At 46.8% G+C, this 18317-nt stretch overlaps 1 protein-coding gene across 1 annotated transcript in view; it reads right to left on the bottom strand.

The window, feature by feature from the left end:
* Window positions 1–2247: 2247 nt before the first annotated feature.
* Window positions 2248–18317, bottom strand: part of LOC140408296 (tetraspanin-5) — a 102860-nt gene continuing 86790 nt past the window's right edge. The window contains exons 6-8 of the mRNA XM_072495288.1: window positions 17166–17213; window positions 13937–14053; window positions 2248–3872 (exon numbers count right to left, since the gene is read on the bottom strand). Coding sequence (XP_072351389.1) covers window positions 3807–3872; window positions 13937–14053; window positions 17166–17213 — 231 coding nt within the window. The 3' untranslated portion in view covers window positions 2248–3806. The remainder of the gene's footprint in view (window positions 3873–13936; window positions 14054–17165; window positions 17214–18317) is intronic.

Here is an 18317-nt window from a genome sequence, read left to right as displayed (position 1 = left end):
TCACACAGCTGTGATTGTAATTGCTCCACATTGGCGGGGTGCTTTCGAGATGCCTTCTTCCCAAGCTCTGGAATTCCTCTTGCAAAATCTTCTGCCTCGTTCTCCTCAAAGGTGCTCTTTAACCCTGACTTTTTAAACTTAAGCTTTTCAATTAATAACTCCGGAATATCAAGCTAGTCTCAGGAATGGTGAAAATGTAACAGTCCCTGATTGTTGTAAAAACCCACCTGGTTCACTGATGCCCTTTAGGGAAGGAAATCTGCCGTCCTTACCTGGTCTGGCCTACATTTGACTCCAGCCAGCGATGCCCACATCCCATAAAAGAACATAAAAACCATGCTATTCGACTTTGGAAGCCATCATAATCTAGGCCCAAACCTCGACATGTCCAATGTTCTGGAAAACGTAAATGTTGTGATGAGGGAGCAAACCCACAGTGATTTTCCTTGATTCAGGAATGCTCAGGCTCAGCGCTGCGGTTTCCAAAAAAAAAAAACGTGGATTTCTGATCTAATAGCAACGTTGATGACCTCGAGAGCTTCACACTGTTGCAATGTCGGAGGAACAAGATAGCCAGGCGGCAAACTCCTACAAGCTGCAATGTGATAACCACCAAATAATGTTCTTGGGTGTTGGCCGAGGGATGAATATCTGCCAATAAAAACTGTCCTGCTCTTGATCAAAGTAGTACGAGGATCCTTGAGACCACTCAGGGGACAGACAAGGCCTTATGGTTCAGTGTTTAGTCCAAAAGATGGCACCTCTAACTGTGCAGCACTCCCTCACATAGGGTCAGCGGCCTGGATTTCTGTGTTTGAGTCCTTGTGATTTTGACACAGAGTCGAGTGTGATACAAACGCACAGCACACTGAGATAAACTGATGGCCTTTACCCGTGCCACAGTATCATCTCAGGAACCCATCCAGAGGAAGCTCCATTAAGTTGTTAAAATAATGAAGTTATTTTTCATGAATTGTGACTGCAGTAAAATAGGGGGTGGGGGGGGGGGGGGGGGGGGGGCAAAGTGCAGAGTTTGTCAATTACTCACATGCATTTAGTCACTGCTGTACATTATTGAGCCATTGGACCTGCCCCTACCCAGGGTAAGGTCGGTTCACCTTCCCAAAACCAAGCTACTTTGAGCATTATAGGCTTTCCCTCGATTGAAGATTCCGGTCATTCCTCCTCGGGAATATTCAAGGATGTTTGGTCGCAGACCACCCGATGACTGCTATCCCAAATTCCTGCCATTCACCAGCTGACACGTATATCCTTTAGGACCATCCCATCTTCCCTCGGCCAATTGAAAACAAAGTCTTCAACGTCCCATTGGTTAAATCTTGACGTCGGTCAATTTCAGTTGTGATATTTTTTCTTAACGATTGAAACTAACTGCAGCACAAAAATAAAATTCTAGCACTGATTTTTTTCTCCCCACAGGAACATTTTAGAGATTAATCCCGAGACTTCAGGACAACCTTGAAGAGTTGGCAACCCCACCCTTGATTGGTCAAGTTGGAAGAGGTTCGGAAGTGGTCATTGACACGGGTAGAAAGACCATAGGCAAATGCTGGAACTATAATCACCATTTCCCCACTGTCGCGGTGTCAAAATCCGGGAACTCCCTCCCTAACAGCGCGGTGGATGTACCTACTGCACAGGGACTGCAGCCAGTTCCAGAAGGCAGCTCACCCCCACCTTCTCGGGGGGCAATTAGGGATGGGGCAATTAGGGATGGGGCAATAAATGCTGGCCGAATCAGCGACGCCCAAACTCAGCAGGTATGGCAGTAGAGAGAAACAGATTTAGTGTTTCAGGTCTGTGACCTTCCATCAGATCCACAAAAGTTTCTCTCTCTCCACAGATGCTGTCTGGCCTGCTGAGTGTTTCCAGCATTTTCTGCGTTTAATTTCAGAGTGCCAGCATCTGGGTTAGATTCCAATTAATTTTCGAAGGACTTCGAGCGTCAACCCCGCCCCCCCCCCTCCCCCCATGTCTTTAAAAAAAAAAGGGCAGCAAAAAATATATATTTGCTTTATTCTGGCACATTTATTTTTGTCCAAAGTTCACCATGAAGTCAAAAAAAAACATGCGGTGTTTTTACAGATGCAAGCTGGAGGTGTAACGTTCATATAAAATTGGGGCAAGTGAGCAGTTACGTTTTGAGGACTTGTCATGGGTAACATAGCGAGATATTTAAAAAGCACCTGGTGTGAAACCTCTGTATTTTGAAAGCACACACGGCCATCAGTGTAGAAAAGTGTTTCTTTTATTTAAAAGTGGATGTCCGCCATCCACAAACCAGTATAGTGACATCTGACTGAAACAGCATCTTCTGTGGGTCTCACGAACCGGTGTCACTCAGTGATAAGGTTGATCGGTCCACAGTGTCATTGGGTCGTACACGTAAAACTCTTTACATGGAGGGGTTATCCACTCATATCTCAACAAGCGATCCCAGCAAACAATCATGCAACGCTGTGCAAACAGGAGGGAGCTGATTAAACATGATCATAAACGTCACACCCGATGCTGGCACAGAAGCTGGATGCAGGCAGAATTAACAAAAGTACAAGAGGAAATTGACAGTCTTAGGACTAAGTAATACTGAATATTCATCACTGCGAAAATGCATTCTTTCTTTATAACTCGCCCAGTTTTAGCTCTATAACCTTGGGTTATACTGCAAGTGAATGGGACTACTATTCTATCTCAATTATCATTTGCAAGTGAGTAATTTAGCAATTTACTGCATCTCTCTGAAATGCTTCGTACGAATGCTTTTGGGGTACATCGATTTTTAAAAATATATTACAATAGTTTTTTTGCTTTAACAAAATAACCTTAAAGGTGTCCATGTGTAACATTGGTTTCTGTTATCTTGTGCTTCTACGAAAACGTATTAACTGAAGACATTATCCTACATATAACACTATAACTTTGTATTTTCATTTATTTACATGAAGGACAGGAAGGAAGTTTGAAGGAGGAAAATACCACCCTGCAGAATTAGAAAATGTACATTGTCCCTTTTTTTTTGCACTTAATAAAAGTGTACAGATATTTGGCAAAGAACTTCACAAAACCATCAAATTACTGCCTCAGGTCACAGGCACATAAAATTCAACCATCTAAATCAGTCTGTGAAGGTCCCTCGTCTGCGTTGTTACCCCCCTCGGTCTCGGGTTGCAAGATGCTGCGAAGTTTCCAACTGGGAGGAGAGGGAATAGATTGAACAAGACACCAACCAGGAAAGGCAGGGACAGACAGGTTAGCAGTGGCCCAACTACAATGGACTCCTCCTGGGCTGCAAATTCTGTGATCAATGTAATTTAAAACATTTTACAAGGGGGTAAAGTTTGAGTCCGTCAGGGAAGAGACACTTTACTCTGTGCTTTCAAACGCAGGACGGCTATCTCGGCAATGCTAGCACCGGAAGTTATCACCACGACCACTTGTGTAAGGACTGTTAAGGAGGGAGGACATGTTCAGCCAGGCGATCATTGATCACTGAAGATGCTTTGTTTTGAATCTCCTCTGGGCGGGTTTGTGACAACAGCATCCATCCTGCATAATCCAATTGCAGTCACACTTTTGGAGAGCAGTTGAGGTGGGGTGGGAATAGGTGGGGTGGGGAGGTGGGAAAGAGTTGGGAGGGAAGCATCCATTTCACAAAGCATCACGTGCATCTCTCCCCACCCTTATCCTGGAATATCGCAGGGCTCGGCGTGCAAGTGACATTCAGGGAGCTGCTGTGTTCTTGTCCTGGTCCCTTGCTGTATTCACTCCATGATGGGGGTGTTAAGTCACCAGCTCGCTCTAACTGCTTCAATATCACTGACCAAATTTTGAGACAGGCAGATGCCAAATATCTGTGAGAGAGAGAAAGGGAGAAATTAAAAACACATTGCATTTTTAAATACCAAGGTACTATTCGGTATATAAATATTAAAGTCACTTCAAAAATAGTTTAAATATTCCAAAGGGTCCAGCGTCCAATGAAATGCACAGGAATTCTGGGTGAAATGTAAAAGTTTGTTTTAAATATAGCCACCAGTTTCCATGCGTGGTAGCACAGTGGTTAGTAAACTTGAGGATAGACAAGTCCCCCGGGCCTGACGGGATATATCCAAGGATTCTATGGGAAGCAAGAGATGAAATTGCAGAGCCGTTGGCAATGATCTTTTTGTCCTCACTGTCAACAGGGGTAGTACCAGGGGATTGGAGAGTGGCGAATGTCGTGCCCCTGTTCAAAAAAGGGACTAGGGATAACCCTGGGAATTACAGGCCAGTTAGTCTTACTTCAGTGGTCGGCAAAGTAATGGAAAGGGTACTGAAGGATAGGATTTCTGAGCATCTGGAAAGACACTGCTTGATTAGGGATAGTCAGCACGGATTTGTGAGGGGTAGGTCTTGCCTTACAAGTCTTATTGAATTCTTTGAGGAGGTGACCAAGCATGTGGATGAAGGTAAAGCAGTGGATGTAGTGTACATGGATTTTAGTAAGGCATTTGATAAGGTTCCCCATGGTAGGCTTATGCAGAAAGTAAGGAGGCGTGGGATAGTGGGAAATTTGGCCAGTTGGATAACGAATTGGCTAACCGATAGAAGTCAGAGAGTGGTGGTGGATGGCAAATATTCAGCCTGGATCCCAGTTACCAGTGGCGTACCGCAGGGATCAGTTCTGGGTCCTCTGCTGTTTGTGATTTTCATTAATGACTTGGATGAGGGAGTTGAAGGGTTGGTCAGTAAATTTGCAGACGGTACGAAGATTGGTGGAGTTGTGGATAGTAAGGAGGGCTGTTGTCGGCTGCAAAGAGACATAGATAGGATGCAGAGCTGGGCTGAGAAGTGGCCGATGGAGTTTAACCCTGAAAAGTGTGAGGTTGTCCATTTTGGAAGGACAAATATGAATGCGGAATACAGGGTTAACGGTAGAGTTCTTGGCAATGTGGAGGAGCAGAGAGATCTTGGGGTCTATGTTCATACATCTTTGAAAGTTGCCACTCAAGTGGATAGAGCTGTGAAGAAGGCCTATGGTGTGCTCGCGTTCATTAACAGAGGGATTGAATTTAAGAGCTGTGAGGTGATGATGCAGCTGTACAAAACTTTGGTAAGGCCACATTTGGAGTACTGTGTACAGTTCTGGTCGCCTCATTTTAGGAAGGATGTGGAAGCTTTGGAAAAGGTGCAAAGAAGATTTACCAGGATGTTGCCTGGAATGGAGAGTAGGTCTTACGAGGAAAGGTTGAGGGTGCTAGGCCTTTTCTCATTAGAACGGAGAAGGATGAGGGGCGACTTGATAGAGGTTTATAAGATGATCAGGGGAATAGATAGACAGTCAGAGACTTTTTCCCCGGTGGAACAAACCATTACAAGGGGACATAAATTTAAGGTGAAAGGTGGAAGATATAGGAGGGATATCAGAGGTAGGTTCTTTACCCAGAGAGTAGTGGGGGCATGGAATGCACTGCCTGTGGGAGTAGTTGAGTCGGAAACATTAGGGACCTTCAAGCAGCTATTGGATAGGTACATGGATTACGGTAAAATGATATAGTGTAGATTTATTTGTTCTTAAGGGCAGCACGGTAGCATTGTGGATAGCACAATTGCTTCACAGCTCCAGGGTCCCAGGTTCGATTCCGGCTTGGGTCACTGTCTGTGCGGAGTCTGCACGTCCTCCCCGTGTCTGCGTGGGTTTCCTCCGGGTGCTCCAGTTTCCTCCCACAGTCCAAAGATGTGCCGGTTAGGTGAATTGGCCAATGATAAATTGCCCTTAATGTCCAAAATTGCCCTTGGTGTTGGGTGGAGGTGTTGAGTTTGGGTAGGGTGCTCTTTCCAAGAGCCGGTGCAGACTCAAAGGGCCGAATGGCATCCTTCTGCACTGTAAATTCAATGATAATCTCTGATTAATCGAGGACAAAGGTTCGGCACAACATCGTGGGCCGAAGGGCCTGTTCTGTGCTGTATTTTCTATGTTCTATGTACTGTTGCTTCACAGCGTCAGGGACCCGGGTTCGATTCCCAGCTTGGGTCACTGTCTGTGCGAAGTCTGCACGTTCTCCCCGTGTCTGCGTGGGTTTCCTCCGGGTGCTCCAGTTTCCTCCCACAAGTCCCGAAAGACGTGCTTCTTAGGTAGATTGGGCATTCTGAATTCTCCCTCTGTGTACCCAAACAGGTGCCGGAGTGTGGCGACTAGGGGATTTTCACAGTAACTTCATTGCAGTGTTAATGTAAGCCTACTTAAGGATGTAAGCCTACTCGACAAGGCGGGTATTGAACCCGGGTCCCTGGCGCTATGAGACAGCGGGCTAACCACTGCTTGCCGCCCACTGTTCTTTCCTCCTCCATGTGTTTTTCCACCTTCCTTCCTTTTGACAAAGTCTCATACAGCAAAATAAAAGCCCCTGGGATCTCGGGGAATGTAGCAAACTGGATACAAAACTGACTGAGTGAAAGGAAGCAAAGGCTCATGGTTGACTGGTATTTTTGCAACTGGGGGGCCTGTTTCCTCTGGGATTCCGCAGGGCTCAGTAACAGTACCCCTGCTTTATGAGGTATATATTAATGATTTAGACTTAAATGTGTTGGCCTGCTCAAGACGTTTGCAGTCGGGGCAGGCAGTGGCAGTGGTATTGTCACTGGACTAGTAAACCAGAGACCCAGAGTAATGCTCTGGAGACCCAGGTTCAAATCCCCCACTGCAGATGGTGAAATTTGTATTGAATACAAATTTGGAATTAAAAGTCTAAAGATGACAAAGAACAAAGACAAATACAGCACAGGAACAGGCCCTTCGGCCTTCCAAGCCTGTGCCGACAATGCTGCCGGTCTAAACGAAAATCTTCCACACTTCCTGGGTCCGTATCCCTCTATTCCCATCCTATTCATGTATTTGTCAAGATGCCCCTTAAATGTCACTATCGTCCCTGCTTCCACCACCTCCTCCGGCAGCGAGTTCCAGGCACCCACTACCCTCTGTGTAAAAAAAAAAAAAAAAAAAAACTTGCCTCGAACATCTCCTCTAAACCTTGCCCCTCGCACCTTAAACCTATGCCCCCTAGTAATTGACCCCTCTACCCTGGGAAAAAGCCTCTGACTATCCACTCTGTCTGTGCCCCTGATAATTTTGTAGACCTCTATCAGGTCGCCCCTCAATCTCCGTCATTCCAGTGAGAACAAACCGAGTTTATTAAACCTCTCCTCATAGCTAATGCCCTCCATACCAGGCAATGTTCTGGTAAATCTCTTCGGCACCCTCTCTAAAGCCTCCACATCCTTCTGGTAGTGTGGCGACCAGAATTGAACACTATACTCCAAGTGCGGCCTAACTAAGGTTCTATACAGCTGCAACATGACTTGCCAATTCTTATACTCAATGCCCCGTCCAATGAAGGCAAGCATGCTGTATGCCTCCTTGACTACCTTCTCCACCTGTGTTGCCTCTTTCAATGATCTGTGGACCTGTACACCTAGATCTCTCTGACTGTCAATACTTTTGAGGGTTCTACCATTCACTGTATATTCCTGACCTGTATTAGACCTTCCAAAATGCATTACCTCACATTTGTCCGGATTAAACTCCATCTGCCATCTCCCCACCCAAGTCTCCAAACAATCTAAATCCTGCTGTACCCTCTGACAGTCCTCATCGCTATCTGCAATTCCACCAACCTTTGTGTCGTCCGCAAACTTACTAATCAGACCAGTTACATTTTCCTCCAAATCATTTATATATACTACGAACAGCAAAGGTCCCAGCACTGATCCCTGCGGAACACCACTAGTAACAGCCCTCCAATCAGAAAAGCACCCTTCCATTGCTACTCTCTGCCTTCTATGACCTAGCCAGTTCTGTATCCATCTTGCCAGCTCACCTCTGATCCTGTGTGACTTCACCTTTTGTACCAGTCTGCCATGAGGGACCTTGTCAAAGGCCTTACTGAAGTCCATATAGACAACATCCACTGCCCTACTTGCATCAATCATCTTTGTAACCTCCTCAAAAAACTCTATCAAGTTAATGAGACAAGACCCCCCTTCACAAAACCGTGCTGCCTCTCGCTAATACGACTACTTGCTTCCAAATAGGAGTAGATCCTGTCTCAAAGGATTCTCTCCAGTAATTTCCCTACCACTGACGTAAGGCTCACCGGCCTGTAGTTTCCTGGATTATCCTTGCTACCCTTCTTAAACATAGGAACAATGTTGGCTATTCTCCAGTCCTCCGGGACATCACCTGAAGACAGTAAGGATCCAAAGATTTCTGTCAGGGCCTCAGCAATTTCCTCTCTTGCCTCCTTTAGTATTCTGGGGTAGATCCCATCAGGCCCTGGGGACTTATCCACCTTAATATTTTTCAAGACGCCAACACCTCGTCTTTTTGGATCTCAATGTGACCCAGGCTATCTACACACCCTTCTCCAGACTCATCATCCACCAATTCCTTCTCCTTGGTGAATACTGATGCAAAGTATTCATTTAGTACCTCGCCCATTTCCTCTGGCTCCACACATGGATTCCCTACCCTGTCTTTCAGTGGGCAACACAGGTGGAAAAGGTAGTCAAGAAGGTATACGGCATGCTTGCCTTCATTGGCCGGGGCATTGAGTATAAAAATTGGCAAGTCATGTTGCAGCTGTGTAGGACCTTAGTTAGGCCACACTTGGGGAGTATAGTGTTCAATTCTGGTCGCCACACTACCCGAAGGATGTGAAGGCTTTAGATAGGGTGCGGAAGAGATTTAGTAGGATGTTGCCTGGTATGGAATGCTTTAGCTATGAGGAGAGGTTGAATAAACTTGGAGGGCCGGAGGGCCTGTTCCTGTGCTGTACTTTTCTTTGTTCTTTCTTTGTTCTTTGATTCAGTTAAGATTCTTTGACTCAGCTATCCCTGCAGGGGCGAGTTCCACCCACCCTCGCACCACTCGCTGGGTAATTCCCGTGAATTCCCTCTTGGGTTTATTAGTAACGCTCTTACGTTTAAGCTCCCTAAATTTTGGACTCCATCCCAAGTGGAAACATCTCCCCATCTACCCCTAAACGGACGGAAAGACCTCTATCAGGTCACCCCCTCAGTCTGAGGCCCAGCCCGGTTTCTGATTTTATTTGACAAGTCTGAGGAAAGATGCATACCCACCGTGGCCTTCTCGGGAGTCGATGGCGTAGCCACATCCTGTCAATCATGTCAAGGGGCTGTTTAGCACACTGGGCTAAATCGCTGGCTTTGAAAGCAGACCAAGGCAGGCCAGCAGAACGGTTCAATTCCCGTAACAGCCTCCCCGAAAAGGCGCCGGAATGTGGCGACTAGGGGCTTTTCACAGTAACTTCATTGAAGCCTACTTGTGACAATAAGCGATTTTCATTTCATTTCACTTTCATGTCCAAACCTTTCCCCGCCGCTGTCGCCGTCTCATCATTACTCTGCCCTCATGCATACCAACCCTCTGAAATGCCACACTCCCTGCCCAATCAGCAAATCGGGCTGCCTACCCTGCAGGAATGCCCCAGAGTCGCTGGGAATTCAATATCAAACAAGCTGAAAGATAGGAAATCACACAGACATTAAAAATACAAAAGCAAGTACTGGAAAATCAGAAAAGGCTGGAAATACGCAGCATCTGTAGAGAGAGGAACAGGGTTGACGTATCTGTGACCGGAGTTCTGAGGAATGGTTATTGACCGGAGGAGTGGACTATTCCTCGACAGACACTGTCTGACCTGCGCCAATACATCTGGCGTTTTGCATATTTTCCACTTTTCCAAGAACATTTTTGCTCATTCGTGACATTGAAGCTGGGGGGGGGAACTCTTTTTTAAAATAAGTTTAGAGCACCCAATTCATTTTTTCCAATTAAGGGGCAATTTAGCATGGCCAATCCACCTACCCTGCACATCTTTGGGTTGTGAGGGCGAAGCCCACTCAGACACGGGGAGAATGTGCAAACTCCACACGAATAGTGACCCAGAGCCGGGATCGAACCTGGGGCCTCGGAGCCGTGAGGCAGCAGTGCTAACCACTGTGCCACCGTGCTGCCCAAGGAAAAAAACCTCTGATTGGACAGGCCAGTTTCTTACGCGATGAAACCTCCTGGAAATCAACCAATCAGAGCAGGCGACCACACCTGGACAGGTACGACGTGCTAGGACCTTCTCACAAGGTTTACTGGAGAACCGACTGCCCCTTGACGGAGGATATGCGACTAGGGGTTTTTCACAGTAACCTCAGTGCAGCGTTAATGTAAGTCTACTTGTGACACGAATAAAGATTATTATTATTAAGCAGCTGTGATTTAGCCTGTTCCCCTGAGGCTTGGGCTGAGGGTAAGGATAGGCAGCCGCCAGGGGTGTTTGAAGCTCGATGATGATAAACACCCATGTGGCGCCACATTTTCCCCCCCAAAAAAGGTCAGAAGAACTGGCCAGATAGCTTGACGACTGACGTGCATTAAAAAAAAACAGATGTTTATCCGAAAGGAAGCAATTCAAAAATATAATTAGCAGGAGTAGAAGTCAGTAATTCTGAGCCAATGTACCAGATTTAGAGAGACAGATTGAGCCCACGATGATTTCATGGGATCCCGCAATGTGCAACTGAACGGTCAATTTAGCCGAACTTCCTTGCGTGTAACTTCTCAAAAGGGATGGGCAACAATTATAATAATAATAATCTTTTATTGTCACAAGTAGGCTTACATTAACACTGCAATGAAGTTACTGTGAAAAGGCCCTAGTCGCCACATTCTGGCGCCTGTTCGGGTCACTGAGGGAGAATTCAGAATGTCCAATTCACCTAACAGCGCGTCTTTCGGGAACTGTGGGAGGAAACCGGAGCACCCGGAGGAAACCCACGCAGACACGGGGAGATCGTGCAGACTCCACACAGCCAGTGACCCAAGCCGGGAATCGAACCCGGGTCCCTGGCGCTGTGAAGCAACTGTGCTAACCACTGTGCTACCATGCCATTAGTTTTGTTTGCACTTCAGGCCCACGCTCCTGATATTCAAGAGGGCATTCGATGATTATTTGAATAGAAACACTGTGCAGGGGTCCGGGGAAAAAGGGAATGGCACTAAGTCATTGTGCTCATTTGGAGAGCCGGTGCAAACCACTGTGCTGCCGCGCCGTCCATCTTGCTGACCTCATCAGCAATACTCACATTCCATGATCAAATTCACAACAAAAGTAAGAGTCAGGAGGTTGGAGGCAGGTGGCATGCTGTTTTCAGATGTGCGATCCCACCTTCCAGCAGGAAAGCGAAGCGTTATTAGTGATTTTGCCAATCTGTGCAGATTTAACTTCCACAATATTACGTGCACAGTTCTCGGCTCCGCAGTATCAAAAGAACAAAGAGAAAGTACAAAATAAAACCCCAGAAACTTGGAGATTACCACCACCTTCTTGAGGGCCATTCGGGATGGGCAGTAAATGCTGGGCCAAGCCAGTCACACCCACATCCCATGAATAACTTTTTAAAGACAGTGCCTTGGTTTAATGCCTCATTCAAAAAGACAGAGCCTCTGCCAGTGCAGCATTCCCTGAGGTACTGCCGTTGAGCGTCAGTCTAGATAATTGGGCTCAAGTCTCCACGGTGGGGCTTAAACCCACAACTTTCCAACTCCCAGGCGAGTGTCACTGTTATCCAGTGTCGCAAGTGGAAAACTGCCCCTGACTCAACCTATTTCCTCTCTCGTTATCTGATCACTGCAAAAAAAAATACAGACTTGAAAAATAGCAATGTTAATCCTGTCTCCTTCTTAATCCAATTTAGTAATGGGGGATAAAGATAGAGGCGGCAGCAAAATATATGTGTATCTGCCGAGGGGCAAGTTGTGAAGGCATTGAGAGAGTGCAGGAAAGATTCATGAGAATGAAGTTGGGACTGTTGTCCTTGGAGAAGAGAAGGCAGAGAAAAGATTTGATAGAGTTTCCCAAAATAATGAGTGATCTGGACTGAGTAGATAGGGAGCAGGGTGGCACAGTGGTAAGCACTGCTGCCTCACAGCTCCAGGGTCCCGGGTAAAGTTCCTGCGCTGGGTAACTGTCCGTGTGGAGTCTGCACGTTCTCCATGTGTCTGCGTGGAATTCCTCAGGGCGCTCCAAAGATGTGCGGGTTAGGTGGATTGGCGGTGATAAATTGGCCCTCAGTGTCCAAAAGGTTAGGTGGGGTTATGGGCATAGGGCGGGGGCCGTGGGCCTAGTTAGGTGCTTTTCCAGAGGTTCGGTGCAGACTCGATGGGCCGAATGGCCTCCTTCTGCTCCTACATGTTATGGTCTTATGGACACCAATTTAATGTAATTCACAAAAGAAGCAGTGGAGGAATTAGGAGAAATGTTGTCACACTGCGAGTGGGCAGCATTGAGCGAGTGTGGCGTGGGGACAGGGTAATTCAAAGCATTCAGAAGGGAATTGGATTACCAGCTGAAAAGGTTCTTTTTTAATCTTCATTGACTGGACCAGCATTTATTGCCCTTCCCAAATTCCCACATCAAGAGTCAACCACATACCTGGGGGTCTGGAGTCACATGTAGGCCAGACCAGGTAAGGACGGCAGATTTCCTTCCCTAAAGGACATTAGTGAACCAGATGGGTTTTTACGACAATGGTCACCCATTAATTCCAGATTATTATTATTTTTAAATTGAATTCAAATTTCACCATCATGCCTTGGTAGGATTTGAACCGGGGTCCCCAGCGCTTCAGTAATCTAGTCCAGTGACAATAGCACTGCGCCACTGCCTCCCCTGGTGTGCAGGGAGAAGGCGGGGTAATGGCACTCGGAGAATTGCTGATTTGAAGAGCTGGCACAGACATGGTGGGCTGAATGGCCTCCGACTGTGCTGTAACAATTCTGTGATGTTTCCAGGGCAACACTGACATTCTGGTGTTTTATTTTCACTTTGTACATGACCGACTCTCAAGACCTTTCAGTGAGAGAACACACTGGGTAGACATCATGCAACCAATCCTGTCCCCAAGGGACTAGAGTTTACATAAAGTGAACTTTATTTAGTATTAGTGAGGAAACACTGATGCTATCTATCCAAGTTGGATCTTGCCCAGTTGCAGAATGGAAAGGAAAACATTTTTCCCTCCACAGCACCACCCAGCCTCCAAGGAATGCCTGCTTTCCGTAACAATGGTCCAGTGAAATTCACCCTGATGGAAGATGCCAGCATAAATCATGTGAAAAGTAAAGTCGCCACAGTCCCAGATGACCATGCTTGTTCCCTCTGAGGGGGGAGAGCTGACTGGTGGTGATTTAACCAGAGGATCACCACAGTTCTGGCGAGGACCAAGGTTGAGAAGGTGGGGCCTTCATGAATAACCTCAGCCGGTACGGGAATTGAACCCACGCTGCTGGCCTCGCTCCGCATCATGGACCTGCTGCCCAACCCACTGAGCTAAACCTGGTGCCTTATGGCAGTGATTATCAAATGAAACTTGACATCAAGCAGAAACTATGACAGGAGACCCAAAACACGGTCAAAGAGGGAGGCGTTTAAAAAGCGTCTTAAGCACAGGGCTAAATCGCTGGCTTTTAAAACAGACCAAGGCAGGCCAGCAGCCCGGTTCAATTCCCGTACCGGCCTCCCCGAACAGGCGCCAGAATGTGGCGACTAGGGGCTTTTCACAGTAACTTCATTGAAGCCTAGTTGTGACAATAAGCGATTTTCATTTCATTGCATTTCAAAAGGAGGAGAGAGGTAGAGGGATTTGGGGTGTGAATTCGAGAACTCGGGGCCCAGGCGGAAGTCGGGGCCCAGAGAGTGGAAGGCACAGCCACCAATGGCGATGCTCAAGAGGCCAGAATGGGAGGAGCGCAGGGACCCCAGGGATGTGGAATTGGAAGAGGCAATCCCGGAGACAGGGGAGGGATGAGACCATGGAGGGAATATGTGAAGCAAGCACAAGACCGCACAACAGTAACCCTCACCTGCAACAATGCGATTCCAATAAATATTCCTGCGACCACCGTCAGATTTTCCTGGAGCCATTTCTCAAACTGTCCCACACAACCTTTAGTGTAAATATAATTCTGCTGCTCGAGCACCTGCAAGTAATGCAAATGTAATTAGAGTGAAGTCACATTGGAATCAGCAATGCAAAAAAAACTAAACACAATGTGAAAATTCTGTGCAGCCGACATTCGGGTAGAACGATCCTCGAGTTTCCCGTTACGTTTGAAAAATGCCTTTTTAACATTAATCCAAGCGAGCACACAAATCTGATGGAGTTAGGTCACAGGTCAGCCATGATCTCATTGAATGGCAAACAGCTACAAGGATCTAAACTGCCTCCTCCTGTTCCGATGTCCTGAGCTGGCCACAGTCGGGGAAAGCAGCAATTACAAATCATTTTTAGTGTCAGCCCTCGCTCAGAGGGTGACACTCTCGCCTTGGAGTCAGATGCTCGAGGGTTCAAGTCTCACTCCAGAGACCTGAACAAAATCTAGCCCGTCAGTCCCAGCACAGCAAGGAGGGAGCTCTACACTGTCAGAGGCGCCACCTTCCACATCGGATGTTAAATAGAGGGTCCGTCTGCCGGTCACGGAACCCGGCAATTCTGCGGCCGTATCCGCAGGTAAAGCCGGGGGCTTTACGCTGCACAGCTGCTAGCCCCCCCACCCCCACCCCCACCGGGCGAAGGATCGGCGGGGGCGGCGCCGACTTTCTGGTCGTAAGACCAAACGAATCCAGCGGACATAGCCGCAGAATCGGAGAAGCCAACCCTCGATCACTGCAGTTTACAGAAGGTGAACTGCGGGACATCAACTAGTAAAGCAACAAAAATAATCACTCCTGAAGGTGCAGCAGGCATGGATGAGGGCTTTATTGAAGAAATGACCAAAGCTGGGGAAAGGGGAGATCAATAGAGCAGCCCTCACCAAACCTGTATCACTGTAGGGGTCTCTCAGTTTCAGTCTGGGCACAAATGGTGAACCCTTCAGTGTACAGTTGCCCATTTTGGAATGTCCAGAAGAGCAAATTAGACAGCCTAGGAAACTATTTACAATATTCCTCCAAGGAAACAAATTTATTGCAGTGTCGACTAACATTTTTCCGACTTGATTATCGGAAGGTGGAGGAGTGGGTGAGGTTGATCGTCTTACTTCAATGCACAAATTTGGACCTCATCCCGACTGCACCCACAGTCTAAGAGGAATGCAAACACTTTGTCAACACAAAATCTCGGACATACTATGAACCAGATTGGCAGTGTGACAATGAACATTTGCAAAGCAGGGAAACCATTCCGGATTTTCCAACAAGTATCAATACCTCCATGGAAAATCTCAAAGCGGATATCAATAGATTTTTGTTAGGCAAAGATATTAAGGAATATGGAACCAAGATGGTTAGATGGAGTTAAGGTACAGATCTAACTGAATGGTGGGACAGGTTTTGAGGGGTTGAATGGCCCACTCCAGTTCGCATGTTCCTATTACCTCTTCCCAAATATCTCATCTTTCCAGGTATTGCAACTGAAGTCAGAGCTGGAAGTGTCTGTTCCCTGGGCACCCCCAATTCTAACCAGCAGCACAAGAACAACCTATTCTTCCTTCACTCCATGTGGAGGTTTCATACATTTGGAATTGTCGACACAGACAACAGCAAATTCAAAAACAAGGAATGGAACTCTGAATACCTGAGGAGCTAACACTCTCACTCTGCAAAATGTCCAGAGTATCTCCCTATTGACACCACTCAGTCAATCAATAAGTTGGAAATGGGCTGGGACTTGAAGCAGAACTCACAGCAAACGGTCTATTTTACATCAAGAATCTACTCAAACAATGCACTGCAGCAAACAGTCTACAGAGTCTATTTAAACAGAGGCCCTACAACCTACTGCAAATAGAACTCATTTCTGAAACTACAGTGTAAAAGCAGGTTTATTTGTCAGCAAAATGCGGCGAGTGGGGTAGTTAGATAATACAAATGGAGTGTGGAAAATCAATCCAGTCACCCACACCAGTGTAGTTTCCGAGCTTGATAAAGAGGCGGATTACTCAACCATCTCCACGTGGGCTCGGAATAGTGGTGACACTCTATGCAGCCAACCAAATGTCTTCACTCTAAATGTATCACATGCACAGAAAGCCAAAATATAATTTAATGTTAAGCATCTTTAGCTGTTTCAGCAAAGACCTTCCTTCCAACATAAGGTTAGACAGGAGGTTCTTTATTGATGATTGCACAATGTTCAGCACCATTCACGATTCCTCAGACACTGAAAGAGTCCACGTGCAAATGCAGCAAGACCTGGACAATAGCCAGGCTTGGGCAGACAAGTGACGAGTAACATTCGTGCCACACAAGTGCCAGGCACTGACCATCTCCAATAAGAGAGAATAAAACATCACCCCATGACATTCAATGACATTATCTTCACTGAATCCCCACTAATCAACATCCTGGGGCATCATCATTGACAAGAAACTGAACTGGACCCAGCCATACAAATACTGTGGCTAGAAGAGCAGGTCAAATACGAGGAATCCTGTGGTGAGTAACTCACTTCCTGACTCCCCAAAGCCTGTCCACCATCCACACGGCACAAGTCAGGAGTGTAATGGAATCCTCCCCACTTGCCTGGATGAGTGCTCCAACAACACTCAAGAAGCTCGACATCATCCAGGACAAAGCAGCCCGCTTGATTGCTCCCCCTTCCACAAACATTCAAACCCTCCAACACTGACGAACAGTGGCAGCCGTGTGTATCATCTACAAGATGCACTGCAGGAACTCACCAAGGCTCCTTAGACAGCACCTGCCAAACCCACGACCACCACAATCTAAGGCTCCTTAGACAGCACCCACAACCACTACGATCTAGAAGGACAGGAGCAGCAGATACCTGGGAACACCACCACCTGGAGGTTCCCCTCCAAGTCGCTCACCACCCTAACTTGGAAATATAGCGCCGTTCCTTCACTGTCGCTGGGTCAAAATCATGGCAACCCCCTCCCTAACAGCACTGAGGGTGCACCTACACCACTCGGGACCGCAGCGGTTCAAGAAGGCAACTCACCACCACCTTCCCAATGGCAATTGGAGACGGGCAAGAAATGCTGGCCTAACCAGCGAGGCCCACATCCTGTAAAAGTGAATTTAAAAAAGAAACCCCTTTAGTCCTTGGTGCTGCCACCCGTTCCTACTCACCTCCTTCAGTCTCACATCATAACCACACTGGGTATTAATGACATCCTCCTGAAGAAAGAAGATAATATTGAAACAACATTAACTATTAGCAAACATGAGGTTTACCACATGAATTAAACAAGTTTCCACTAATGTCATAGCCCTATATTTATATAAATAAGTGGAGGTGCATTATATTTTCACTATTTGACCATCAGATCGGGGTGAGTTTGCAATAAATAAATATTACTTCTCTATAGTGTCTTTCGTGACCTCAGTACATCCAAAAGCACTTTACAGCCAAGGAAGTACTTTAATTTCAGTTCTTGTTTCAATGTAGGAGCGGTGCCAGCTCATTTGCAGAGAGCAAGCTCCCACAAACAGCAGTGCGAAAACACCCAGATCATCTGTCTTTTTGTGATGTCGGCTGAGGCATAAATACTGGCCAGGGGCACTGGTGAGAACTCCCCTGCTCCTCTGCAAAATAGTTCCACGGAATCTCTTAGATCCTCCCGAGGGGATAGTTGCGACTGTGGGTTTTATGGCTCATCCGACGGGCGGCACCTCCAACAATGCCGCATCCCACATGCGACTTGCTCCAATCACTTTCTCTTTCTGTCCCTTTTAAAGTGGCTAATTAGCTACAAAGTCGTTTAATATTCTCTCAGGTTCCATATCTAGGTTTGATGGTAACTTGAGCATCGGTCCCAAATCCAGAAAACAAATCTATTTTTAAGGACAGTTCTAGCCCAGAGTTGAGCACTTTGCGTCGAGGGCATTGGCAGTGGTGTTAATATAATAGGTCAGAACCAACAGTGCGATTACGTCATTTTGTGTCTTCATTTCAAACATTCTACACCTCCAGGGTTTTCTATCCCTGAATCTTTCTCACGTTTTTGTCCTTGTCCAGACATGTTTTGTCACGTTGGCATTTTGCTGGTTAAATTTATGGATGCGCCCCTATCTCTGTGAAGTTCTCTACAACACTCGGAAATTTCCACACTCCCTCAATGGGGGCCGCGTGCACATCTCTTAACCACTCCACCACTGGTGGTGGTGGTGGTGGGGGGGCAAGGTAGCACAGTGGTTAGCGCAGTAGCTTCACAGCTCCAGGGTCCCAGGTTCGATTCCCAGCTTGGGTCACTGTCTGCGCGGAGTTCGCACTTTCTCCCA

The sequence above is a fragment of the Scyliorhinus torazame genome, chromosome 3 (assembly GCF_047496885.1).
Source record: "Scyliorhinus torazame isolate Kashiwa2021f chromosome 3, sScyTor2.1, whole genome shotgun sequence".
Taxonomy (NCBI): Eukaryota; Metazoa; Chordata; class Chondrichthyes; order Carcharhiniformes; family Scyliorhinidae; genus Scyliorhinus; species Scyliorhinus torazame.
This window is presented reverse-complemented; position numbering and strand designations above follow the sequence as displayed.